This window comes from Brachyhypopomus gauderio, chromosome 7, assembly GCF_052324685.1.
Source record: "Brachyhypopomus gauderio isolate BG-103 chromosome 7, BGAUD_0.2, whole genome shotgun sequence".
In the NCBI taxonomy this organism is placed as follows: domain Eukaryota; kingdom Metazoa; phylum Chordata; class Actinopteri; order Gymnotiformes; family Hypopomidae; genus Brachyhypopomus; species Brachyhypopomus gauderio.
Genome location: NC_135217.1, coordinates 23,143,581 through 23,171,134, shown reverse-complemented (window position 1 = coordinate 23,171,134; position 27,554 = coordinate 23,143,581). Strand labels below are relative to the sequence as shown.

Below are 27,554 nucleotides of genomic sequence, written 5' to 3'. Positions count from 1 at the left end.
CAACACTTCCAGAGTGGTGGGGACAACTGTGGCTCAGTTTTCTCAAGTTATCAACCATCTCCACTGTCTTTACAGCACTGAGCTGAGATCTCCAAGTTCACTTTGTTCACCAGATACTCAGTGTTGTTATGCTGTACACGTTACATCAGGTTGCCTTAATTTAGACATTGTCTGGTGCTACATGAGTAAACAATTTGAACAGCATAAAGAAAAGCTAACCTAACTGTAAGTCATTTACTAATAATCTTAAATAATCTTATATCTTAAATAAGTGGCCAGTATTTAACTCACTGAAAAGACTGAAAAGTAAGTACTTTTCTATATTCTATACGTTCTCTAAACAGGTTCAAAAATCTACCAAAAAGGTTTTAACAGATAACATTAAATTAGTAGATTAGAAATGATGACGTTCTATGTTACTCATGCATTCATGACCTTCATTATTTAAAATAAACATAAAGAAGGTAGTACTTCAGTCTGTACGACACCTACACGTTATATGCCTTCAGGACTGAAAGGCAGGCAACTTTTAATACTGTTTCTCTAAATCAGTGATAGTGTCCTTCAAGTGTATTCACACAGGTGGGGCGTTTAAATAACCTCTTGTTTATTTCTTGGTAAGAGGCACTTAAGTGCTTCGCTTTCTTTCGGTCTTCTGCCTGAATGTTTCAAGATATTTTGGCAAAGCTTTCTGAACTTGTGGAGTGAAAGCAAACTCAGGCCCCACATGCGGCCAGTTTTCCTCCTTGAACTGTCCATTATCTTAAAAAAAACAAACAGTAACTGGTTTGATCACCGATATCCCAAGATAAGAAGTTTATAGCAAGCATTACAAAGTATCTATACAATATACATTTTTAAACATTTCTGTTGTTGGTGTCCAAAGACAACTGGTCACTTTTTATAGGAACCCAGGCATACATCAGTCAAGTGTGTACAGTGAAATGGTCTATGGTGGTTTTTCCTGCTGAACACATTTAAAGCTTCATCACAATGGTCTGAAAGGAGCTCTTTCCTGGTTGGAGATCTCGTTGAGAATAACATCACCACTGGAATCATCCGAAGCTGTGAAGACGCTCTCCTCTGTGGGGGAGTCTAGAATGAGAAGATAAACTGCAGATTATTCTTATTCATTAGAACATGGCACTCTGGCAATTGTTAGCCTCACATCTGATAGTCTAAACTGAGATATTTGCTGGGGTTTGGAGTATGTGAGTGCAACACACTGGCGATGCTGGTGGTCAGGGAGGAGCTCCTCGACGTGCTCTGGGTGGCTGTAGCCAAGGAGGTTTTCTTCGTGTTAGTAGCGGTCCGGCTCCAGTCTGCAGACAGAAATGGAAGGCTCCAGAAATGCACCAGAAAGTGGCTGAAAATAGCACTGCATCTGCCTTTTGTGCATAATAGCTTTAAAAATGCCATAACAACTGACTTTGCAATAGAATAGGTCAGAAAACGAGATGGTTAAGACTTCCAGTCGGCAAGATTTCGTTGGTTGGTGAAGGAACGTGTGGTGATGTACCTGAGTTTTCGGCTAGTCTCAACCTGCCACAGCACAGGTAGGTACGCCATTGTCTCCGCACGTTCTCTTTGACAGCACAGTGGAACACGAAGATGAAAAACCCTTTGACAGAAACAGAGACAGAGCACACAAACATTACATTTGTGCTGCACAAACCAAGTGCCAAACCAAATGCATGAGCTCTTTCAATCTTTTTGCATCATCTTTTTTGCCTGTCTATATGTGACGGTCCATTAGGACGACATGTGTTTGTTGTGTTTGTTTTTCTCCTGTTTCTCAGACATTGAGGAGCTCCTTACCCTGCAGCGCGTTGAAGATACAGAAGAGGTACATGAAGGCCAGGTTGACGGGGCCCCAGGCGAAGAAGGCGAAGCCCCAGGTGAGGCCCAGCAGCACCGTCAGGCCGGCCACACTGCGCAGGTCTTGCACCCTGCTGCGATACTGGCTGTTGTGCGGGTTCTGACGTTTGATGCGTCTCAGCTGCACCATGACCATCACAAACGTGACCAGGTTGGAGACAAAGATCACGCAAAAGTAGGCCACCACCGCCACGTAGAAGGCGATGTCGTTCTTCAGCCAACAGCTAGAGGGAAGCGTTCATAAATGGTTTCGTTCTTAAATAGCAGAGAAAAACTCTATCAGTGCTTTTATTATTCATCCTCTGACTTACAAATCATCCGTGGTGCCATTTGCAAACTTCCCGTAGGTGATGAGGCCATAGTTGTCTTTGTTCACCGCAATCACAATGATGACCACCAGTAATGGTATACCTGAAATTCATGACACAACTGACACATCTGAAATAAACAACCTGATCGCTAGTGACTCAGAGCCCCAGTTATGCTACTCTAAGCTAGCTGCTGAGACACCTGCACCAGGTAAGCCTTGTTCTTAATGAATTTGTTCAGCTGTGTTGGAGTTGAAAGAGAAGACCCTTTCAACTCAACACAAACTCACCCCTTCCACTCAACTCAAACCCACCCCCTCCACTCAACACAAACTCACCCCTTCCACTCAACTCAAACCCACCCCCTCCACTCAAAACAAACTCACCCCATCCACTCAAAACAAACTCACCCCCTTCCACTCAACTCAAACCCACCCCCTCCACTCAACACAAACTCACCCCATTCACTCAAAACAAACTCACCCCCTTCCACTCAAAACAAACTCACCCCCTTCCACTCAACTCAAATCCACCCCTTCCACTCAAAACAAACTCACCCCCTTCCACTCAACTCAAATCCACCCCCTCCACACAACACAAACTCACCCCATCCAACCAGCGCAAACTTGAGCATGTATCGGGACGTGTTGTTGTTGAAGACCTTGACGATGGCCAGGTAGAGATGCAGAGCCTCCAGACCCATCCACGTGAACGAGGCCAGCAGGAAGTAGTGCAAGAAGAACGCCGTGGAGATGCAGAGGCCCACGGCGTCCTGGTAGAGGGCCAGCCAGGCGTCCAGTAGGAAGACCAGGTTGAGCAATAGAAGAGCGAAGCACAGGTTGATCAAGATCTTGGACGGAAAGTCCCTGCGGATTTTGCTGAGTGGACAGAAGGAAACATGAGTGAGTACTAGAAGCTCAAAGCTCCCTAGACTGAAGCACTTCTGCTAATCCGCTGTGCTGTTTTGGAAGCATTACTGTATCATATAATTATATAGAATATTACTAGTTGTTCTGTTGGTCTAAGTTGTTTTTACACTAATTGTAATAATAATTTGGTTTGTTTTTTTTTTTTTACTTTGGCAATTCTGAAAAGAATATGGTGTTACTGCATGACTCACTCAAAGGCCAGATAGGTGAGCAGAGTGACAGAGAGGAAGATGGCGGAGATGCCGCAGCCGATGTAAGTGATGAAGGTGAGGATCATGTCCTGCACACTGTCAGTTATCACGTCTCTGGAGATGTCCTTTACACAAACAGATCAAACCCAGTCATTATATCACACCCAGTCACACAGCTGCACTCTCCGGCTTGAACCAAAGAATGACAAAAAAAAGTGATATTGAATGAATGAATGAATGAATGAACGTTCAGTTTATATAGCGCCTTTCAAGACACCCAAGGTCGGTTGACATCAAGAAAGGTGTGTCACTCATTTGTGCGTGGAAAGCAGTATACGTATCGTGTTCACACCCAGACCTGTCTAACCACTGTTTCTTTTTTAAGCAACCATCAGCTAAAAATGGTTGCTTAAAAGTGTTTATCGCGTACATAAAGGCCTGTCATATTAACAGAAGGCCTTCATGCTTTCCATTGTATGAGGCTTTGTAAAATTCTTGCTCAGGGCCTTGGTTATTTCTGCAGGTACGTCTGCATGCGAGAGTGTGACGGAGGCTGAAGGTAGTGTGATGGAGACCGTCACTCCAAAGGGGAGGATGACGCCATGGGGATTGAACTCAAGAAGGTCAAGCAGGGTCAGAGGTCACATTTACCTTCTGGGAGATCTGGGTTTGAGTCTGGGGCAGTGTGGCTACCTTAGGCCGTCCTCACAGAGAGGCATTTTGAATATGCGTGCACTCACCAGCAGCACAGCAAAGCTGGTCAGGTGATTACAGCTGCATACAGTCTCGTTTGCCGTGCTGACGTTCTGGACCACATAGCAGCCGCTGCTGTTCCAGCCACCTAATCCACCTAAAATTCACAAATTGCATTGAAATTACAACCCCATCTGATCAGAACAAACGTTAACATAATTAACCTAGTTAGCATAATCAGGAGGTTTAGCGATTGGTCTATTTTGGAGCCGCATGCACTTTTCAAGGGTTTAAAACTATTCCGTTCTTTAAAGTGAAGTGGAAGCAGATATCTTACCGTTTTGTCCAAAATCCCAGAAAACACAGGTTTGGTTTCCCTATGAGAGAGGAGACGGTATTGAGAAAGGTGGCGAGAACACAGTGAGACACCACGAGCGAGCAGACACTCACGGTTATGTTCCTCCTGTTCTGCAGAGTGATCTGCACGTTGTCCTTCAGCCCTCTGATGGACAGGTTAGCCACGCTCGCCCCCACCACTGGAGTGCTCAGCTCCAGGCTGTTTTTTGTGTCCTGCAGTGACGCATATTTATGAATTAAATAAGTCATGGGACTTATGAACATGAGTCATTGTTGCAGAATTACTCATGATAATTGGCTATTAGTGTTTTTATGGTTTTCTGTACATTAAACAGGGTGCCCTTCTGGAAGTAGGTGAAGAAGACCCTGGAGGCCTGGGTCTGTGTCTGTGGGGAAAGGCTGTCCAGGACAGACGCAGGGAGAGAGACGTAAGATCGGGCTGAAGAACTCATCACAGACCTCCTCCTCCTGGCATTCACCTGGAAACCCACACACACACACACACACACGCACACACACACACACACACACACACACACACACACACACACACACACACACACACACACACACACACACACACACACACACACACACACACAAAACACAGCACGAAGACAATATTCCCCTTTAGATTGTGGTGTATAAAGATTGCTTCTCATAGACCGTATGTAGCTTAACTGACCATAAAGACTGAGTGGGTTGTGTAAGAATCAAGAATCTACTTCACCAATAGATCAGATGGATTCATCACTGAGAATAACATTCCAGGAAAGTTGGTGCCATCGATTTTTGTCACTACTAGGGCAACTGATCCCAAAGAGATTTTTTGTGGTGTGTCCTGAAGAACCAATTTCATTCCCAGGGTATCCACAGCGCGGATCAAGCTATCAAAAACAATGTAGAGTAATTCAAGGTCTCTTTTTATTAAAGTTCTCTTTTAACATTTTCTTTTTGTCCTTATTCCTACACATTTCTACACGTAACCTGGCACCATCTTCACCTCTCCACAAAGGCGTGCTGGCAACTCTCTAGTACCAGTCGGAGGAGGAGTCTCACCAGTTGGAGGAGGAGTCTTAACATTTGGAGGAGGAGTCTCACCGGTTGGATGAGGAGGCCAGAACACTTGTGGAGCAGTTAAGCAGGTTGTCGATGACGGTCAGGATGTTTTTGGCCATGGAGTAGCTGATGTTGGGTGCGGACAGCACGTCCTCCAAATCCCTGACCATCTGCTGTACCTGGGAGGAGTTCAGGACGGCCACATTCTCGGTCTTGTTCAGGAGATGGTTGACTATGAACTCCAGGTTCACAGTTGTCATGTTCACTGTAGTACAAAAACATAGAACGGAGTGTTTAAGCTTTGACTTTTAAACATGACGAATGCTGGCTGGGTGTGTGAAAATTCTTTAAAAAATCCACAGCAGCTCTGTGATCTCACCTGTGGTCGTGCTTGTGCCAGTTGTGGTCCTCTGCACTGTAGTGTGAACACTAGACGGCGATGCTGTGCTTGTTGTCGGCTCCGTCCTGTTGGTCACTGTGGTCTGAGGGCTTATCTGAGGTTCTCTAGAGCTGTTGAACTGATTCTCTGTGGTATCTGGTCTGGACGTGGTACTGTTCAATGCAGTGGCTCTGGTGATATTGCTGGCCAGAGGACTTGAGGTCATGTTGAAGGGGAGAGAACCTTCCTTGTCCGTAGCATTGATGGAGTTTGTTGTGTTTAGCGTGGCGGTATTTGATGTGATGTTTTGCATAAAACCTTTGTCCAATGTACCATTTTGCATTTGTGTTATGTTAAGAGTTCTGCCAGTGTAGTTTGTGGTTAAGGACACAGCAGTGACATTAACTAGTGCGATGGGACCAGATGTTGTGGGATGAGGAGTTGAGGCATTAAATTCAATAGTGCTGAGTGAGGCATTTGATATAAAAGGTGTTGTGGTGTTTTGAGACACATTTGTATTGATCAGTGTTGTGTTCAAATGAAAGAATGTTGTATTAAATTCTGTTAAAGGCAACATAGTGGTGTTATTGTGTGTGGTGTTTTGAGAGAAGGTGAGATTGATCGGTGTTGTGTTCAAAGGAACGAATGTTGTATTAAATTCTGTTAAAGGCAACATAGTGGTGTTATTGTGTGTGGTGTTTTGAAAGAAGGTGAGATTGATCGGTGTTGTGTTAGGTGGAATGAATGTTGTATTAAATTCTGTTAAAGGCAACATAGTGGTGTTATTGTGTGTGGTGTTTTGAGAGAAGGTGAGATTGATCGGTGTTGTGTTCAAAGGAACGAATGTTGTATTAAATTCTGTTAAAGGCAACATAGTGGTGTTATTGTGTGTGGTGTTTTGAGAGAAGGTGAGATTGATCGGTGTTGTGTTAGGTGGAATGAATGTTGTATTAAATTCTGTTAAAGGCAACATAGTGGTGTTATTGTGTGTGGTGTTTTGAGAGAAGGTGAGATTGATCGGTGTTGTGTTCAAAGGAACGAATGTTGTATTAAATTCTGTTAAAGGCAACATAGTGGTGTTATTGTGTGTGGTGTTTTGAAAGAAGGTGAGATTGATTGGTGTTGTGTTAGGTGGAATGACTGTTGTATTCAATTCTGTTAAGTTGAAAGGCAACATAGTGGTGTTATTGTGTGTGGTGTTTGGAGAAAAGGTAAGATCGATCAGTGTTGTGTTAGGTGAAATGACTGTTGTATTAAATTCTGTTAAAGGCAACATAGTGGTGTTATTGTGTGTGGTGTTTGGAGAAAAGGTGAGATTGATCCGTGTTGTGTTCAAAGGAACGAATGTTGTATTAAATTCTGTTAAAGGCAACATAGTGGTGTTATTGTGTGTGGTGTTTGGAGAAAAGGTGAGATTGATCCGTGTTGTGTTCAAAGGAACGAATGTTGTATTAAATTCTGTTAAAGGCAACATACTGGTGTTATTGTGTGTGGTGTTTTGAGAAAAGGTGATATTGAGCAGTGTTGTGTTCAAAGGAACGAATGTTGTATTAAATTCTGTTAAAGGCAACATAGTGGTGTTATTGTGTGTGGTGTTTTGAGAGAAGGTGAGATTGATCGGTGTTGTATTAGGTGGAATGACTGTTGTATTAAATTCTGTTAAAGGCAACATAGTGGTGTTATTGTGTGTGGTGTTTGGAGAAAAGGTGAGATTGATCCGTGTTGTGTTCAAAGGAACAAATGTTGTATTAAATTCTGTTAAAGGCAACATAGTGGTGTTATTGTGTGTGGTGTTTGGAGAAAAGGTGAGATTGATCCGTGTTGTGTTCAAAGGAACGAATGTTGTATTAAATTCTGTTAAAGGCAACATACTGGTGTTATTGTGTGTGGTGTTTTGAGAAAAGGTGATATTGAGCAGTGTTGTGTTCAAAGGAACGAATGTTGTATTAAATTCTGTTAAAGGCAACATAGTGGTGTTATTGTGTGTGGTGTTTTGAGAGAAGGTGAGATTGATCGGTGTTGTATTAGGTGGAATGACTGTTGTATTAAATTCTGTTAAAGGCAACATAGTGGTGTTATTGTGTGTGGTATTTTGAGAGAAGGTGAGATTGATCTGTGTTGTGTTAGGTAGAATGACTGTTGTGTTCAATTCTGTTAAGTTGAAAGGCAACATAGTGGTGTTATTGTGTGTGGTGTTTTGAGAAAAGGTGAAATTGAGCAGTGTTCTGTTCAAAGGAACGAATGTTGTATTCAATTCCGTTAAAGGCAACATAGTGGTGTTATTGAGTGTGGTGTTTTGAGAGAAGGTGAGATTGATCGGTGTTGTGTTAGGTGGAATGACTGTTGTATTAAATTCTGTTAAAGGCAACATAGTGGTGTTATTGTGTGTGGTGTTTTGAGAAAAGGTGAGATTGATCGATGTTGTGTTAGGTAGAATGACTGTTGTGTTCAATTTTGTTAAGTTGAAAGGCAACATAGTGGTGTTATTGTGTGTGGTGTTTTGAGAGAAGGTGAGATTGATCGGTGTTGTGTTAGGTAGAATGACTGTTGTGTTCAATTCTGTTAAGTTAAAAGGCAACATAGTGGTGTTATTGTGTGTGGTGTTTTGAGAAAAGGTGAGATTGATCGGTGTTGTGTTAGGTAGAATGACTGTTGTGTTCAATTCTGTTAAGTTGAAAGGCAACATAGTGGTGTTATTGTGTGTGGTGTTTTGAGAAAAGGTGAGATCGATCAGTGTTGTGTTAGGTGGAATGACTGTTGTATTAAATTTTGTTAAAGGCAACATAGTGGTGTTATTGTGTGTGGTGTTTTGAGAGAAGGTGAGATTGATCGGTGTTGTGTTAGGTGGAATGACTGTTGTATTAAATTCTGTTAAATGCAACATACTGGTGTTATTGTATGTGGTGTTTTGAGAAAAGGTGAGATTGATCGGTGTTGTGTTAGGTAGAATGACTGTTGTGTTCAATTCTGTTAAGTTGAAAGGCAACATAGTGGTGTTATTGTGTGTGGTGTTTTGAGAAAAGGTGAGATCGATCAGTGTTGTGTTAGGTGGAATGACTGTTGTATTAAATTTTGTTAAAGGCAACATAGTGGTGTTATTGTTTGTGGTGTTTTGAGAGGAGGTGAGATTGATCGGTGTTGTGTTAGGTAGAATGACTGTTGTGTTCAATTCTGTAAAGTTGAAAGGCAACATAGTGGTGTTATTGTATGTGGTGTTTTGAGAAAAGGTGAGATTGATCGGTGTTGTGTTAGGTAGAATGACTGTTGTGTTCAATTCTGTTAAGTTGAAAGGCAACATAGTGGTGTTATTGTGTGTGGTGTTTTGAGAGGAGGTGAGATTGATCGGTGTTACGTTAGGTAGAATGACTGTTGTGTTCAATTCTGTTAAGTTGAAAGGCAACATAGTGGTGTTATTGTGTGTGGTGTTTTGAGAGAAGGTGAGATTGATCGGTGTTGTGTTAGGTGGAATGACTGTTGTGTTCAATTCTGTAAAGTTGAAAGGCAACATAGTGGTGTTATTGTATGTGGTGTTTTGAGAAAATGTGACATTGATCGGTGTTGTGTTCAAAGGAATCAATGTTGTATTAAATTTTGTTAAAAGCAACATAGTGGTGTTATTGTGTGTGGTGTTTTGAGACAAGGTGAGATCGATCAGTGTTGTGTTCAAAGGAATGAATGTTGTATTAAATTCTGTTAAAGGCAACATAGTGGTGTTATTGTGTGTGGTGTTTTGAGAAAAGGTGAGATCGATCAGTGTTGTGTTAGGTAGAATGACTGTTGTATTAAATTCTGTTAAAGCCAACATAGTGGTGTTATTGTGTGTGGTGTTTTGAGAGAAGGTGAGATTGATCGGTGTTGTGTTAGGTAGAATGACTGTTGTGTTCAATTCTGTTAAGTTGAAAGGCAACATAGTGGTGTTATTGTGTGTGGTGTTTTGAGAAAAGGTGAGATTGATCGGTGTTGTGTTAGGTAGAATGACTGTTGTGTTCAATTCTGTTAAGTTGAAAGGCATCATAGTGGTGTTATTGTGTGTGGTGTTTTGAGAAAAGGTGAGATCGATCAGTGTTGTGTTAGGTGGAATGACTGTTGTATTAAATTTTGTTAAAGGCAACATAGTGGTGTTATTGTGTGTGGTGTTTTGAGAGAAGGTGAGATTGATCGGTGTTGTGTTAGGTGGAATGACTGTTGTATTAAATTCTGTTAAAGGCAACATAGTGGTGTTATTGTATGTGGTGTTTTGAGAAAAGGTGAGATTGATCGGTGTTGTGTTAGGTAGAATGACTGTTGTGTTCAATTCTGTTAAGTTGAAAGGCAACATAGTGGTGTTATTGTGTGTGGTGTTTTGAGAGAAGGTGAGATCGATCAGTGTTGTGTTAGGTGGAATGAATGTTGTATTAAATTCTGTTAAAGGCAACAGAGTGGTGTTATTGTGTGTGGTGTTTTGAGAGAAGGTGAGATTGATCGGTGTTGTGTTCAAAGGAACAAATGTTGTATTAAATTCTGTTAAAGGCAACACAGTGGTGTTATTGTGTGTGGTATTTTGAGAAAAGGTGATATTGAGCAGTGTTGTGTTCACAGGAACGATTGCTGTATTAAATTCTGTTAAATTGTTGTTTTGTGTAACATTTGACTCTGTTGTATTAAATTGTGCAGAGGCTGGTTGTGGTCCTGTGGGGGCCTGTGTGGTGTTGGTCAGTACTGTTGTGCTGAGCTGCCTGTCAGTTGTGTTGAGTGATATGTTCAGTGATGAGTATGTGAGTGAGGTCCTTGTCGTATCTGTAATGTTAGCTAATGAAAGTGTGGCGTTGTGTAATGTGAGAGTACTGTTGAGTGGATGCTCCGTGGAACTGGACACTGTAGCAGTTGTATTGACAGGTTTTACTACAGGGCCAAAGGTGTTATTCAGCAGAGTGTAGGAGCTGCTTGGATCTGGGCTCACAGAGCTCATCTCTGCAGGAGGGGTGGAGGCTAACGTTGAGTTGGCCTGCATGGGAGAAGCTGTCCTGGGTACTGTGGGTGTGGTCTGGCTTGGATGGAGGCCGGTGGGGAAAGGCTCGCCAATACAGTTCTCATTCAGAAGCACAGCCAGCACCTCCCCTTTGCCACTGTGGAAAGGCAGAGTTTCCCATTTAAAGTCCTTGCGAAGTTATTTGGACATATGGTGTGAAAAGTGCATTTGCAGATCACAAGACCCCTGTGTGACCCCTGTGTGACCCCTGTGTGACCCCTGTGTGACCCCGGTGTGGCCCCAGTAAATCAAGTGGCACATCAAGCATGCAGCAGTAGTTGAGGACGCACGTACCACGTGAAGGGACTCGTGAGGGAGGGGAAATCTGATATTCCACAGATCTGCTGGGCGTCGAGGTCTGCCGTCACCCAAGTGAGCGTGGAGTTGAAGAGATCGGACACGGTGCCGCTGGGCGAACCACACAGAGCTGGACAGAGGACGGAGCGAAAATCACACCGAGCGCTCACATCTCTCACGCTGCTGAGAGTTGCTGAACCAGGCTGAACACCCACCGACTCTAGAGACGAGTCCATCGTAAGACACGGCTGAGCCGGACTGGAGCAGGGCTGTGAGCGCCTTGCCCACGGTGCATGTGTCCAGGGGCTGGGCAAAGCGCAGAGCCACCATACAGCTGTACAGCCTGGTGATCAGGAAGACACACAGGCAGAGAGAGAGACAGGCAGACAGTAAGACAGAGAGCAGGAGAGAGAGAGAGAGAGAGAGAGAGAGAGAGAGAGAGAGAGAGTGGGAGAGAATGGGAGAGAGAGTCATCTCTGTTTTAGACAGGGAAAACATAGATACTAGTATACAAGGCCGGGGAAGATTAAGGGGTTACCTTGCTGCGTTGCCATAACATTGTATGTTGACCCCCTACACCCAAACAAACACAGGTCCATATAGAAACCATACAGACACAATAAGGGATAAATCAAAAGTGTAGAAAGACTACATTTTTATACAATAAAAATGATTATACAATATATACATGTATATGATTATACAATATATACAAAAATGATTATACAATATATACACGATTATACAATAGAGATATTTACCTGATAGTGATTGAACACCATGGAAATATTATCACATAGAGACCTGTGTGGATGGGAGATTACATGTTATAATGCTTGGAACTTGTAAAGTAATGTACATAAAGAACACACTGCACGCCTGAGTGTCTGAGTGTCGGCGTGTCTGAGTGCCTTTGTGCTGTGTGTCTGAGTGTCTGCGTGTCTGTGTGTCTGCGTGTCTGCGTGTCTGCGTGTCTACGTGTCTGCGTGTCTGCGTGTCTGCGTGTCTACGTGTCTGCGTGTCTGCGTGTCTACGTGTCTACGTGTCTGCGTGTCTGTTTGTCTTTTTGTGCTGTCGGCTGTGATACACACTGTGGAACGATGGTCATGTTGCACGGAGAACCCAGCTGTGTGACCTGGTGGGTGAAGGAAGACGGGACATAAAGCGCTACTGCATCTGTTCTCCCCACATCATGCACACCACCCATGTGTACTCACAATACTCCTGATGTCTGTGAACGTTGCATCGGGGCTACTGATATTCAGTTTAATGCCATAAACTGCGCCTAAACCACAGATGGGAAAATACAGTCAGGATGAGAATCGCACACATTTACGAACAAGCAAAAGCGGAAGTCCTCAAGGGGGCGCTCACCTGAGTCTTTACAGAAAGCACCACGGTCACAGTACTGCTCCTGATCTGAGAAACGAGGATGTGCTGTGTTCAGAGTACAGACCATCAAGAATACACGATCTAAGCTTTAATTAATTGAGTGGACGCCGTTTCCCAGCATCCTTTGCGGTGAGGGGTGCCACTGGGGCTGGTGCTTAATACTCACTGCTGCAGTCCTGCTCCACGTCCTCCGCTGGACCTTGCGGGATGAATCTATCCTCGTATGAGCTGGCAAAGAAAAGTTTACTGATTGCGGGTGATTTACAGTAAATGTAAAGGTCAAGGTCAAGGTCAGGTTCCTATCTGAACAGGATGAAGAGTGTAAATGCTTATAGGGTTGAGGCAGGAGCTTTTGTGTCATACCAGGTGATGCTGACAGGTCCCTCTACATCGCAGACCTCCTGAATCGACATGGAAGAGTTGCACTGCACAAATCCATCTCCAGGGGACAGGTCACCGAGGCAGGAGTCCTTTCCTACAGAGACAAATCACCAAGCCCTGTAGCAGTGACTAATCAGTGTCTTGCTCAACCCCCGTCGTGGCTGTGTATGATTGGTAGGTGACTGATCTCTTCATAAACGTTGACCTCGTGACTTATTCATTAGGAGTAAGAGTCTAAGGTCAGGTCTGACGCACCTACACTGTGCACACTCCCCAGCAGCTGAGCGGATAAGGAGTGGTCTCTGCTCCCCTGGAGGAGTTGAGTGATGGAGCAAGAATCTACACTCTGGCTGCCCCCAAGCAACACGTTGCACTTGGTCTGGCTGTGGTAGAGGGAGAAACAGTGACGTGGTTAGCACACGTAGCACTTACTTAGACAGGTATGATTGTTTGAAACCTGGTTGATTTATATTGCTTTTTGTATTTGAAACTTACTTGAAATCCTCCTTAACTTCACAGTCCACATTTATGGTCTGTAATTAACAAAAAAGTGTGTCAGGTTGTGTCAGATTTGTGTCGTGCGGTATCCGTTTTCTGTTGGGTTTCTTTTTTTGCTTGGTGTCAGCAACAGGTACCTGGAATTTGCCCGTGGAGTTATTTTGGCATGAGCCAGAAGCTCCAGACGTGTCATCTGAATATGCGCCTGGCACTGCACCCAGATCACACCCGCCGAACACCCCCGAGAACTGACAAGGAGAAGCGTGGTAAACACAGAGGCCACACCAAGTGCACTCACAAAGAAAGGCGATATGTGAACAAATGAGAATGTGTGTGTGTACAGACCCAGGCCTGGACATCCTGCTCGCTTTTATTGGCTCCTGACGACACCTCAACACTCACCAACATCCAATAGTGGGATGCTATACATAGATAGATAGATGGATATATAGACAAACAGACAGACAGACGGATGTATGATGAGCTATCTTTGCCACTCGGCTCTACAGGTATGTAATTGCTGGCTTTAAACTGCTTACTTGTGCTGGAACAGAAGTGGGAGAAGTTGCACTGTACCATCACCGCTGTGTCTGGCATAAAGAGAGAATAAAGCACTTTAAAAAGACACGTTTGTCTTTCTGTTTCTAGTTAGGATGATTCATGTGACATATGTTTGCTCTTTATTTGTTATTTATCTCAAGGGTTTAACTCGGTTTAAGGGATTTACTCAGTTTAAAACGTAATAATGCTCAAATTAAGTATAGAACTCAGAGATAAGTGAAATGGTCATCATCTCTTCCTTGGACTATCTATCTCTTTCTCTCCATCTCTCTCTCTCTTTCTCTCTATATATACACTATATTGCCAAAAGTATTCGCTCACCCATCCAAACTATCGAAATAAGGTGTTCCAATCACTTCCATGGCCACAGGTGTATAAAATTAAGCACCTAGGCATACAGACTGTTTTACAAACATTTCTGAAAGAATGAGTCGATCTCAGGAGCTCAGGGAATTCCAGTGTGGAACTGTGATAGGATGCCACCTGTGCAACAAATACAGTCATGAAATGTCCTCACTCCTAAATATTCCACATGTCATCTGTATTATAAGAAAATGAAAGTGTTTGGGAATGACAGCAACTCAGCTGTAGGACACGTAAACTGACAGATCGGGGTCAGTGGATGCTGAAGCGCATAGTGCGAAGAGGTCGCCAACTTTCTTCAGAGTCAATCACTACAGACATCCAAACTTCATGTGGCCTTCAGTTGAGCTCAAGAACAGTGCGTAGAGAGCTTCATGGAATGGGTTTCAATGGTTGAGCAGCTGCATCCAGGCCATACAATGCAAAGCATTGGATGTAGTGGTGTAAAGCATGCCGCCACTGAACTCTATAGCAGTGGAGTGATGAATTGGAGATACCCCTCACTGCAGAAGCAAAAGTCCAGGGGGTGGAGCTGGATCTAGATCCAACTCCTCCCACCGTCGTGTTTTCATTGGTCGGAAGAAATTGCACTACGCAGGAGGAGTTGTATCAGATCAGTCATTCCAAATCACTGTTGCCATCCTAAATTGCTATTCTTATTTACTCACTTGCCGTTCATTTGTGAACAATCACGAATGTGAAAGTAAGTTCATAATAAACCAATTTTCATCTTGCTAATGCTAGTAACTAGTTTCCTTTGGTGATTTATACTAAATCTGACTGTTTCTCTTTGCTCCAACAACCACTGTTAAGTTTATCTAATCTAGGTGTCTAAGTAAGTGACGGTAAAAACTAATGTTAGAAGACGAGCGGTTAGCTAAACAGAATACAGATGTATTAAATACTTATGTATGTTGTGTTCTTCATATTGGACATAAACTGTTAAATTAATTAGTGTTTGCTGTAGTTACTTAAAATTTGTAATGGTTGTGTTGTTCGGTACCGCATGGACACTTCGAAGGGGATTGTTATTCAGTAGTACGTGCATGTAACGGCCATAATCCTCATTAACCAGTTCACTGAAAAACTTCACAACAACTAATATAATGCTATTTATATTTTTCCATCCAGCTATAGATGCATATCATGGTTTTGAAAACTTAAACAAATGTGTATTGTGTTATATAAATAACATTTAAAGAACATTTTGATCTTTAAATGGTAAAAGTCTTAAGGGTGAATTTATTGGATTTATATTTCCTGGTCGGAAAACATAAGCGACACGTGTTGGCATAACGACCTATTGAAATGTGATGAATTTAAACTAACAAAAAGATATGGCCGGTAGGAGGAGTTGGATTAGATCCAGCTCCGCCCCCTGGACCGAGCAAAAGAAACTATGGACGGTGGGAGGAGTTGGATCTAAATCCAGCTCCACCCCCTGGACTTTTGCTTCTGCAGCGACGGGTACTTGATGAATTGTACTTCTCCATCTAGCAATCTGATGGATGAGTCTGGGTTTGGCGGTTGCCAGGAGAACGGTACTTGTCTGATTGCATTGTACCAAGTGAAAAGTTTAATGGAGGGGGGATTATGGTGTAAGGTTGTTTTTCAGGAGCTGGGCTTGGCCCCTTAGTTCCAGTGAAAGGAACTCTGAATGCTTCAGCATACCAAGACATTTCGGACAATTCCAAGCTCCCAACTTTGGAGCTGGCCCCTTCCTCTTCCAACATGAATGTGCACCAGTGCACAAAGCAAGGTCCATAAAGACATGGTTGGCAGAGTCTGGTGTGGTTGAACTTGACTGGCCTGCACAGAGTCCTGACCTCAACCCGACAGAACACCTTTGGGATGAATTAGAGTGAGAGACTAAGAGCCAGGCCTTCTCGTCCAACATCAGTATGTGACCTCACAAATGCGCTTCTAGGAGAATGGTCAAAAATCCCCATAAACACACTCCTAAAAGTTCTGGACAGCCTCCCCAGAAGAGTTGAAGCTGTTCTAGCTGCAAAGGGTAGACCAACGTCATATTGAACCCTATGGATTAGAAATGGGATATCACTTAAGCTCATATGTGAGTCAAGGAAGGTGAGTGAATACTTTTGGCAATATAGTGTATCATTCTCTCTCCCCATCTCTTTCTCTCTCTGCCTCTTACTCTCCATTTCTCTCTCTCATCTCTCATTTCTCTCTCTCTGTCTCTTTCTTTCTCTCCCTCTCCATCTCTCTGTCTCTTTCTCTCTGCTTCTCTGTGTTTGTGTAATGTGTGAACACTGTAGATTACTCCATTTAATTTGCATAGCCTTTGTATATTTACCTCTGTATCCTTAGCTACTATTACAACGAGTTTCTATTGCGGTATTGCAATACAGCCAAAACCCAGCCAAGTCAAAGAATTCCCCCTACAGGGAATTACTGGTAGTGCGCTGCAGAGGCAGCTAATGAGGAAGAAGACCTGGTATCTGCCAAAATGGTGATATTATGGTAAAGCAAAAAGACACAGGCTAGTTTTTCCTGTTCAAAGACCCTGAGGTTACCTGTGAATAAAGCCTTAGATGTAGTTGTCTGCAGGAATGCAGAGCTGCTTTCTGTCAAAGGGGAGGCCAGAGGTGTGTTGGCTGCAGTGGTAGTTGTGGTGGGAACACAAAAGTGTATGGTTAACATACCATGTTCAATACAACATAAAACCTACAGAAGGTTGGAAATACTAAATGAATGTTACATGAAGAGAATCACACACACACACACACACACACACACACACACACACACACACACACACACACACACACACACACACACACACACACACACATTTCAGATATCACTGCACTCACCCCCCGAGGTGTTGCTGGAGCGTTTCATCAGTTTGTGGACCGAGGAGCTGGGTGTGCCTACAGGAAAGCCATGCACAGGGACAAAAAGATCAGACATCACTACCATGGCAAACATGGCATTCTGGGAAATGGATGAAAACATTGGAAGGAAAAAGAACAAACTAAAATAGTCTAAAGCACAAAACACATGGCACCATGGAGAGCATGCCAGTATCATTTGTGCTGCTTCATGCCAGTAATGTAGAGAATGTGTAATTGAGCATAATGTGCTTCGGAGGAAGGAAAGTAGAAGCATTTTTAGAGCATGACAGAGATAGACAGAGACAGCATACGCGTGTTTCCAGAGCGCCCTCTAGGTTCTCTGCACTGTACTGCTGCCATTATTCAAATTAATGTTCAAATCATTATTCAAATCAAACCTAATCATATTTACAGACCATATTTAGACCCTACACATCTTAGTCGAACAGCATATCCACAACAAAATTAATTATTTGCAAGCTTTGTTAATTCTCAAAGCCTTTGATTCCATTTGGAATCCCACACCTGATCCCACAGTTGTAATCTTTCAGAAAACCAACACCAAAGTTGTAATTTTCCAAAAGAGAGCTAGGACTGAGGAAAACAATCATTTGGACCCTCCATTACATTATAGTTATGGCCTGACAACCAGGGAATATAGAACAGAATTCAGAGGTGGCAATTCCAGGTTCAGAAAGTAAAAGTCCTCAAAATCCTGGTGAGGACTTTTACTTTCTGAACCTGGAATTGACACCTCTGCAGAATATACTGTAGATATCGCAAATAAAATGTTTTGCTAAAATATAGACATCCCAAAAAAGTATTTTGCTGGATGTATGATATTCTTACGGTGCCAGTATGGAAGTGAGGTCCACCCAGTATCACTCAATGAGATGAGGCATAAAGTCTACTCAGTAACCACGACTACATCCCACAGACTGTCCGCATGCAGAATTTTGCTGAAACTTTCTAAAAGGTCACAGAAAAACAGCAACTAATGCATGCAGGACAGAACTAGGCTCCACTGAAATTCATGAAGGAACGTTCTCTGAAATCCAGGCCCCTCTGGCCAGCACTGCTGACCACAGTCTGATCAGTTACCAACGTATCAAACACAGCAAGGACGCCTGTATGTTCCGCTGGGACAATATCAAACTCTTAAGTTATGGATCTATATCTCTATCATCAGAGATTCACAGCACAGACAGATCCAAGTACAGGCTCAGTGACCACAGTATGGCCATAGAAACAGAAAAACCCTGGCTGACCTGAGAGAGAAGACCAGTATAGGAGTAGTGACATCAGCACAGAACAATAATTTTGTAAAAAGTGTATATATACAGTTATTATATATTTTGTTGGATCTAGTTTGTCATAATTAATCACATTTTGATATTGTTATGCATTGTCATCATTAAAACAAGACCAAGCTCCAAACTGTACCTGACACAGTCACAACAGCGTTACCACAAACTGAACATTCCCTCTGCTCTGAGCCTCTCTCTCATCCTGACCTGTCAAAATCTTAACCGTGATTGTCCAACAGAAATCGGCCACTTACCGCACTGCAGGGCATCGTCCCGCACCACGGCCTGCGCACGCGAGACACTCCACAGGTTCGAGTCCCATCCGGCCAGCGCACCGTCTTCGCAGGGCTCGTGCGGCCTCCCGTCCCCCCACATGCGGAACATGTAGAGCTCCACGGTGGCCGGTGTGGCCCCCGGCGTGGCCCCCGGTGGGGCCTCCCACGGCTGGCAGCCTAGTATCAGGGTCCCGCCTCCGGACAAGGAGCCTACGGTGGCCGTGGTCTCCAGGGCCTCGGTGCTGCCGTTCACCTCCAGGCTGAAGGAGTCTAGCAGGGAACCTCGTCGCAGACACAGTTGATGCCAGGAGAACAGCGGCAGCTGGACGGGGAGACGGTGCCGCTCGCCCCGAATCCAGACGTGTAGCGCGCCCTGGTCGCCCTGAAGAGCCAGCTCGTAGGACGGCAGGCGCGGTGACGTGTAGCTGAAGGCCGTCCACCTGCCTGGTGTGAGCACGCGCACATCCACGCACACCGTCATCCGGGAAAGGACGGGCACGTGGGCCAGGTCCCGCAGGGTCCAGTGGTCTGAGCAGCCCTGCAGGACCGCCTTGGAATTATCCAGGAAGTAGCCGTGGGCTGCAGCAAGGCAAGGAGGAGACATAGGAGAAGAAGGAAGAGGAGTTGGGACAGAAGTGAGACAGATGGGTAGAAACCGACAGGAAAATAAAAGAGGAGGTATGTGAGTGTGAGTGGAAATTTATTTTCAATATCAAATCAGTGACATCGGCATGCTTCCTGATCTCACGTCCTCGTGCTGTTAAAATACCAGCGGGCGTTGATAACATTAAAGGCCCGCTGGAATGTGTGTGTGTTTATCTGTCGACTGGCATCATGGTCATTGTGAAACATGTATTTCCTTCCTGCACCAATTTTGGTGTGAATCACATGCTGTTGGTGTCACCGCATCTCATGCACGTGTTTCTGCATTCATCACACCCTTCCCATAGAACCACAGCAGCAGGCCCAGATACCCAGAAGCCATCACACCGAACCAGGTATTGACAGCAGCAGCTAAGAACAGGCTTCTCCCTCCAGGCCGTTGAATGGGGGGGGGGGGGGGGGGGGGGGGGGGGGGGGGGGGGGGGGGGGGGGGGGGGGGGGGGGGCGTGGGGGGGGGGTTGTCTTGCGTCCAAGATACAGCTTCTGTCTGATCTGTCTGTAATTCCACTGTCAACTGCAATAGTCAGATTTGAGCTGCATTCTTCTCAAAATGCACTTGCGTTGGTGTATTTTGGTGATTACAAAGGACACCCTGAAACCCCCAAACAGGCTGGCCCGGATATCGTCCCTCAGAGAATTACCTCAGCATTGAGTGACAGCTTAAAAAACATAATGTACGTGTGTGCGTACATCTCTTCTGGAATGCTGCCACAGGTCTATCTTGTGCTTGTTCTCTGTGGCGTCATGGATCAGGTCAAAAACAGGTGCAGTTTCATATTCTCACAGAACAAAGACACAGCATACTAAGCCTGACCTAGAATGCTACCTTTAAGTCTCCATGATGGTCTTGATAATAAGGGTGGGTTATATGGTCTGTGTGCAGATCACCCCCTACCTGTCTCTCTCGCCACCTAAAAACACCACCTCTCACCTCTCATTCCAGCCCTCTGTCTTATACTCTATCTCTCTTGCCCTCCACTCTCTCTCTCTCTCTCTCTCTCTCTCTCTATTTCTATCTCTATCTCATACACACACACAATTTTCTCTCTCTATGTTTCTCACCACCTCAAAAACACCACTTCTCATTCTGTCCCTATGTCTCTCTCATATACACATTCTCTCTCACATACACACACTCCACTTGCACACACACACACACACACACACACACACACACACACACACACACACACACACACACACACACACACACACCCTCTGCAGTTTAAGTCTAGCCTTGTGTCTGTCATCTGACCTGGGTCAGTGTGGTGCTGTTAGCTCCCTGTAGGACTGTGGATGTAAACGGTTCTCAGACCCCTGTAGCCCTAACTGTGGCCTCTGCTCATGAATCTTACATTAAAGTACAGAAATGTCTAACCGCTGTGGGTTTGCTACATTTAGACAACACACTCACTGTGGATCAACAGATCGATTTCAGCATTTGTCCAAAGGATCTCTCTCATGATGTATTTAGCTTTTGCATTCTTCCTATCCCTCCCTGTACTCTTCATCTTATTCCTGTCTCTCCCTGTACTCATCTTCTCATTCCTGTCTCTCCCTGTACTCATCATCTCATTCCTGTCTCAGTCCTGTCTCTCCCTGTCCTCATCATCTCCTTCCTGTCTCATTCCTGTCTCTCCCTGTACTCATCATCTCATTCATGTCTCATTCCTCTCTCCCTGTACTCTTCTTCTCATTCCTGTCTCTCCCTGTACTCTTCATCTTTTTCCTGTCTCTCCCTGTACTCTTTATCTCGTTCCTGTCACTCCCTATACTCTTCATCTCATTCCTGTCTCTCCCTGCACTCTTCTTCTCATTCCTGTCTCTTTTACCCAATCCCTCTCTCTCATTTCAGATGCCCCACATTCACCTATATCAGAGTATCTTATTCTACCCTCAATTACCGAAGATAAATCAGTTATCTAACAATCACCACTTCCTGTAGTGACCAAAACCAAGCTGCACACAGCTTCCAGAAACTACACTGAACTACATCTCTCTCTCTCTCTCTCTCTCTCTCTCTCTCTCTCTCTCTCTCTCTCTCTCTCTCTCTCTCTCTCTCTCTCTCTCTCTCTCTCTCTCTCTCTCAAGCTGCTCAGTCTGGGTTCTCTTCCACTTCTGCTCTGCATACTCCCCACTGAAGCCCTGAGCTAGACACCCCTGGCCTGCCTTTGCATTAACTACACATGTGAAAGCAACATACTGTGTAGTTAATGTATGCTTACTGTCCTGGCAAAGTGCCCCGTAGTGACTGCTGACTGCAGCTGAACATGCCCTATTCATTCTATTGCCCTCTTAGTCCTTGTGACTAAAACCTATTTTCATTTTAAAGGCACTTGACTGACTCCTAAGGAGTGATATTAAAGCAGTTAAACCAGTGTATTGTTAGCAGGATTAGCTCCCAGCAGGGAACCCAGAGAGTTTTTGTCCAGGTCTGTCTTGTCTTAACACCACACCACCGTTCACGGGGATCACTGGGGATCAAAGCCAAGACCTACTGGTGGGTCACACTGTGTCACTATGGTAACAATACTCAGGGGCAACAGGCTTGATTGGCGCATCTGATTTGAGACGTTGTTTGGACAATGTCCTTGATCCAGAAGCAGGTTCCATGGTGTCCTGCATGCCCTCTGTCAGAGGACCTGCAGAAGTGAGTTCATGGCCACACATGTAGATGTGAGAAACTCATTATGTCACACCTCTTATTCCATCCCTGTGAGCCTTGAAGGTGTGTGTGCCTTCAATCTGGGTCACCGCTTCAGTCCAATACAAGCAACTCTAAATATCTCTGAGACTGTACATTATTATCTTATCCAAAATAAGAGTACAATAAGAGATAACAAAATAATAATAGTAGTTTCTCAAATAACAATTCTGAGAAACTACTACATGCTTAATGTTACTTATAAGTTAGACTACTGCCTTGAGTTACTGCCTGGTGCCTTTGCTGTCTCCCCAAGTAGGCACAGCTATAACTAGATTGAGATTATGTTGAGGGTGATGATGATGATGATGATAATGATTACTATTATCCCCAAACATAATTATGCTAACTGAGTATCCCATATAAATTGTGTGTGTGTGTGTGTGTGTGTGTGTGTGTGTGTGTGTGTGTGTGTGTGTGTGTGTGTGTGTGTGTGTGTGTGTGTGTGTGTGTGTGTGTGTGTGTGTGTGTGTGTGTGTGTGTGTGGTCTTCTCTCCCCTCCCTGCACCCAATTCAGTGCCCCAGGGGCCTTGGGTTTCCAGCTGAGAGTACACTGCGGGAAACCGTCTGCTGCCTTTCACTGGCATGTGATTGGAGTACTTTGAGTACTTTGAGTACTTTGAAAGGCGCTATGTAAATAGAACTTTATTCATTCACTCATATAATTATGATTTGAATGAGACTCTTTCTAACGCTCCTGGTTTGCAGATCTGTGTTCACGTTTTCTTTGTACCTTGATGAACAAGAGGAATGAAGACCCATAAGTAGAGCAGATGTCGGACGTGAAGGGTAGACCTCACTCGTCTGGTCAGGTGCTCTGGGTGATTCTGAGGCATCCTTCTGCAAGAGAGCAATTTTCATTTGTAATTACTTTTCTACTGCATGCGAAATGGTTCCATAGCATTCTAAATAGTTCTCTACCATTCCAAATGATTCTATACAATTCCAGATTGTTCTATGCCATTCCATGCAGTTTGTGTTATTATATGCAGTGTTTATATTAAATATTATATTATTAGTATTTTAATAGTAATATTAAAATGTTTCCAAATCTTTTAGTTCTGTGCTACACCCATGGGATGAAAGATATTCGAATGAAAGGAGTGGTCATGTTCGGAATAGACACCTTTGAGTGAACATGGGTCTAGTTTTATGGTGGCTGCCATGATATGAAAGATATAATTTTACGAGCCATGTGTGAAACACCATGACAACCTCAATAGTGTGACAAACACCACGACAACCTTTATAATGTGACAAATAGCACAACAACCTCTGTACTGTGACAGACACCATGTCAACCTCTAAAGTGTGACAAACAGAAATTGCGACAAGCAATTCTTATCATTTTTTTCTGCCTTGTTATGTGGTAATACTGCAGACACTCTGTTATTCCCCTGTCATGTGAGAATAATGCAGGAATTATCTCCTTTCCTTGCTCTCTGAGTTAAAATCCAAGTTATAAAATATAACACATTTTTGGACCTTTTGGGAATATGATTAAAAGTTTGTTAATGTTTTATTAATAAAACAAAGTCATCTTACAGGACTGTTTTCAAAAGCTTTGCTGTTTAAAGCCATTTGATATTGTATTCTGGAACTGTTGTGCTCACACTAAACACTAATGTGGTCAGCAAATAGCAGCTAGGTCAACGCACTGGTCTGGTGTGCTTGTGCTGGGAAAACATTAACAAATCAGTAGAATGAAAATGGCAATTTTCCAAAATAATAGCCTACATTCCACATTTTTGAGAGTACAACCCATCCCAACAGCCTCATACTCCAGATCACAAGCATGTCAGAAAGGGAGCTGACACAGATGCATCTTTATGATGACAGAAAATAAAAAATATTGCCATCCGTATTATAGTAATGAAGACAAATAAAGATGACTTTGTGTACTTTAATGCTCGGACTGCACATTTCCAAATTCCTCTCAATCAGTTTAGGTTTTAACAACCTTTCTATATTATGTATAATTTTTATGCATTTTCATTTCACCAGTAATATTTGTAAGGGCCCTCCCCCTCCACTCCCGAGACAAGGTCGTCAGAACATGTATCTCGAAGTCACAACCTGTATGTGTTTAATGAACCTTTAACCTGTATTTTCCCATCTGGAGTGAGTGTTGGGTATCCTGCATGAGTGTAGGCCACTACCATGTAAGTAAGACTGCTGTGAAAATAACTTCATTTAATGATTCAACATTCAGGTGCTAGAGGACAATCAGGGTCTAAGGGTCAGATTCTATTAATGGACCAGGGTCAAGGGTCAAGTTGATGGACAGGGATAAGGGTCAGGTACTAGTGAGCTTCAGCATTAATGTCTGATGAACTGTGCATGCCAAAAAATGGGCCATATACCTCTTCATTTGTGCCTACAAGACAGATGTAGCTTATAAACACCATATAGAGTACCATACAGTACCAATAGAGTACCATATAGAGTACCATACAGTACCATATCGAGACAAACATACTTTATAAAGCATGCTTATAATAATTTATAAAGACAGGCATTTCTAACTACTGGAAGATAGTATGTTGAACCACAGAGAATGATGCACCCTACTGTTATAGTCATTTTTAGATTGTGAGCTGGTTGGACTTGAATTGCGAGTGCATTGTTTGAGTGAAATGTGCTGAACTGGTAGACCAGCATTATTGAAGTACCTAATTGCCTGACACTCTGAAGTAGGCCTATACGAAGGCCAAGAGAAACAAGCATCATTTCAATCTGAGCCTCGTGAACAATGTGAACTGTAACACTTCCTGCAGGCATTTACAGCTCATGGAATATTTACGTGGTAGCGTTCCCACACAGTGCAGGAGGAATGCGAAGCCTTTGGTTGTTTTTAGCGTTGCAACGACCATTCGTTGATCAAGACATTAGTTACCACAGATAACCGATCTGCAGTTTCATTGGCTGTTGAGTTCCAAAGAAAAATATTGAGGCACGAAAAAAACGAGTCTGGGGGAATTTCAGATATAATCATGAGATTGCGCATCAGAGAAATCGAACACCTGACATAATTTGTAAGCGTGGAAAAAATGGTTTCTAGTTACCTATATTTCATGGTTTTCTAGTTTCCTAATTTTTCATAAATGGAACTCTTAGCCTTTAGGTTAATCAAGATAAGTTAGGCTACTTTAAGTAGCTAATTAACATATTGGCGTAATTTTAGATATTGTTTTTAAAAGATGCAAATGCATATACAGATAACAAACACATTTGTTGTGTCAGAAATAAGCAGTTGCAAAAGCGGTGGGACACTGTAAAATGTTCTTATATATATATATATACCCTCGTGCTCACCTGGTGCCGCCGATCCGTGGTGCGCGCGGACATCCTATGACGGGAGAACTGTCGGCACGTTCCGCGCCAAACAGAGCCAGCAGACTCTCATAAGCGTCCAGGATATGTCCGATCAGTACCGTGTCCTGAGATGTTGCACACTTTGTCAAAAGACAATGAAAAGCAGCTCCAATAACAAAAACTCTCGTCTTCTCTCTGCGGAATGAAAAAGCAGAATGAAAGTTGAAATCTGACTCGTAACGAGGAGCAGTAGCTGTGACACTCCTGTTATTGTGCTGGATATATTAGACATACAAGAAGGTGACACACCCTTCCTAAAAGGTTTTTTTTTTAAACTGAAATTTCACCTTAAAAAAATAAATAAATAAATAAATAAACATAAAATAATAGCAATAATAACAAGAACAACGACAATAATAATAACTATTATTATTATTATTATTATTATTATTATTATTATTATTATTATTATTATACTAGACCTAGAAATACAGTTTATCATCCAGAAACTGGATAAAATATATTGGTATATTGGTTTAAAATTATTATAAGCAATGATGGAGATTTTGATGGAGATTTTAATTATGGTTCTTTGAGAGCTGACTGAGTCCAGTTACTCACGGTGTTCTACACACTCCCCATCTCCATATCACCACGGTTACACCGCAGTGCTGGGCAGGGAGGGGTGCTGAGGTGCTGGGGTGCTGGGTGGGTCTTGATGGGATTAAGAGGTTGAGGCATCATCTGGTCCTTTCACACACCCCAGAGACCAGGATGGGAGGCCACATGTGTCCTGGACAGACCACGTGTGTCCTGGACACACCACAGCCCTCTTACCCTCCTGCCCTCCTGCAAGGATGTTTGGATTGTCCGTCCTTGTCCAGCCTCAGGCTTGTGAGAAACACATGAACCCTTCACTTCCATTAAGGCAGAAATAGCCCAGTGCAGAGCCGGAGTGGCTAATCGGGAGGTTCGGGAGGATTCCCGATGGGCCGGCTCATGTCAATCTCTAGTTTGGGCCGATTGGGAGGGAAAAATAATTTTGGGCCGGATTTGGGCATGAAACTCCCGGGCTGAAAAAGTGTCCCACTCCGGCCCTGGCCCAGTGTATCATCTGTAAACAACCTTTAAAAGGCTCAGTATTAAAGTGCATTTGTTTTAAAACTAAAGCATGTAAAATTAAAAGATTAGCGTGATTTTCTTATATCTGATCTGAATTTGCTGTAAGTGATTTCTTTAATTCTATCCAATTATAAGACATGTGATTGGTAGATTGTTAAAATATGCACACTTGATGAGCTCAACAAAGCCGCTAGCTGTTACACAAATGCTGGGAAGTTATGAGTGTGATCAACCTCTTTTAACTGCAGTAATACTACTCTTTTATTTAAGTTAGTGTGTGTGTGTGTGTGTGTGTGTGTGTGTGTGTGTGTGTGTGTGTGTGTGTGTGTGTGTGTGTGTGTGTGTGTGTGTGAAGTCAGCTACATTCCGGAATGACCCCAGAGTCTGCAGGGCTCACGCTCAGTGTTTGCTGGTCTTTCTCCAGATTCGTTCCAAGTAGGGCAGTCTGAGAATGAGACATCCACTTCAGAACTGAGACCCCTGCCCCAGGCCAGGTGGATAAAGGGCTCGGTTTAAACCTGTGGATGATGCAAGGAGGATTTGGGTTTGTGCTGCTGAGTATTGCAGGCCCACTTCCTCGGGGTGTGTGTGTGAGGTTTCCAGAGGAGAGGCAGTGTTGCACTGCAAATTGTCTGGGGCAGAGTGTTAGCACTGAGGATTTGGACTGGATGAATTTGATGTGATACTTGTTGTGTGGACTTATGCTGGATCAGAATAGGTAGATTGCAGAGGTGTGCAGACCCATTTAGCATTTCTCCCTCTCTCTGGCCTTAACTCTTTGGAGAAATTTTAAGAATGAGCTAGAATGTAAATTAACTATTTAACCGCTGCATGTCCTGCTGGTCATGTAAATGTGCTACTGGTCATGCAAATGCATATTCTCTTTCACTGTTGCATATGTAAATTAGGGCATGTCTCATTTTTGTTTTGAGACAAATTATTATTTTATTTCGTATCTGGTCATTCCCACAAATTAATTGCCATCTTACACTGACCCTTTTTGTTCAAGATGTATT

The 27,554-nt window shown here is 43.4% G+C and overlaps 1 protein-coding gene across 1 annotated transcript; it reads right to left on the bottom strand.

Annotated features, from left to right (window-relative positions):
• Window positions 1–751: 751 nt before the first annotated feature.
• On the bottom strand, window positions 752–25,668 carry adgrg2a (adhesion G protein-coupled receptor G2a). The gene is made up of 33 exons (XM_077012690.1): window positions 25,417–25,668; window positions 22,835–22,941; window positions 18,714–19,313; window positions 17,132–17,188; window positions 16,832–16,912; window positions 13,910–13,960; window positions 13,716–13,792; window positions 13,508–13,618; window positions 13,368–13,405; window positions 13,128–13,255; window positions 12,855–12,966; window positions 12,658–12,719; window positions 12,474–12,518; window positions 12,317–12,384; window positions 12,191–12,234; window positions 11,861–11,903; window positions 11,638–11,672; window positions 11,315–11,442; window positions 11,097–11,229; window positions 5,795–10,899; window positions 5,458–5,680; window positions 5,087–5,243; window positions 4,683–4,835; window positions 4,450–4,569; window positions 4,337–4,376; window positions 4,047–4,156; window positions 3,307–3,431; window positions 2,793–3,064; window positions 2,190–2,289; window positions 1,819–2,102; window positions 1,520–1,621; window positions 1,227–1,322; window positions 752–1,095 (listed from the first exon to the last, which is right to left on the bottom strand). The coding sequence occupies exons 2-33, from the start codon at window positions 22,935–22,937 to the stop codon at window positions 989–991; spliced, it is 8,910 nt and encodes a 2,969-aa protein (XP_076868805.1). The 5' UTR covers window positions 22,938–22,941; window positions 25,417–25,668; the 3' UTR covers window positions 752–988.
• Between the last annotated feature and the right edge of the window lie 1,886 nt (window positions 25,669–27,554).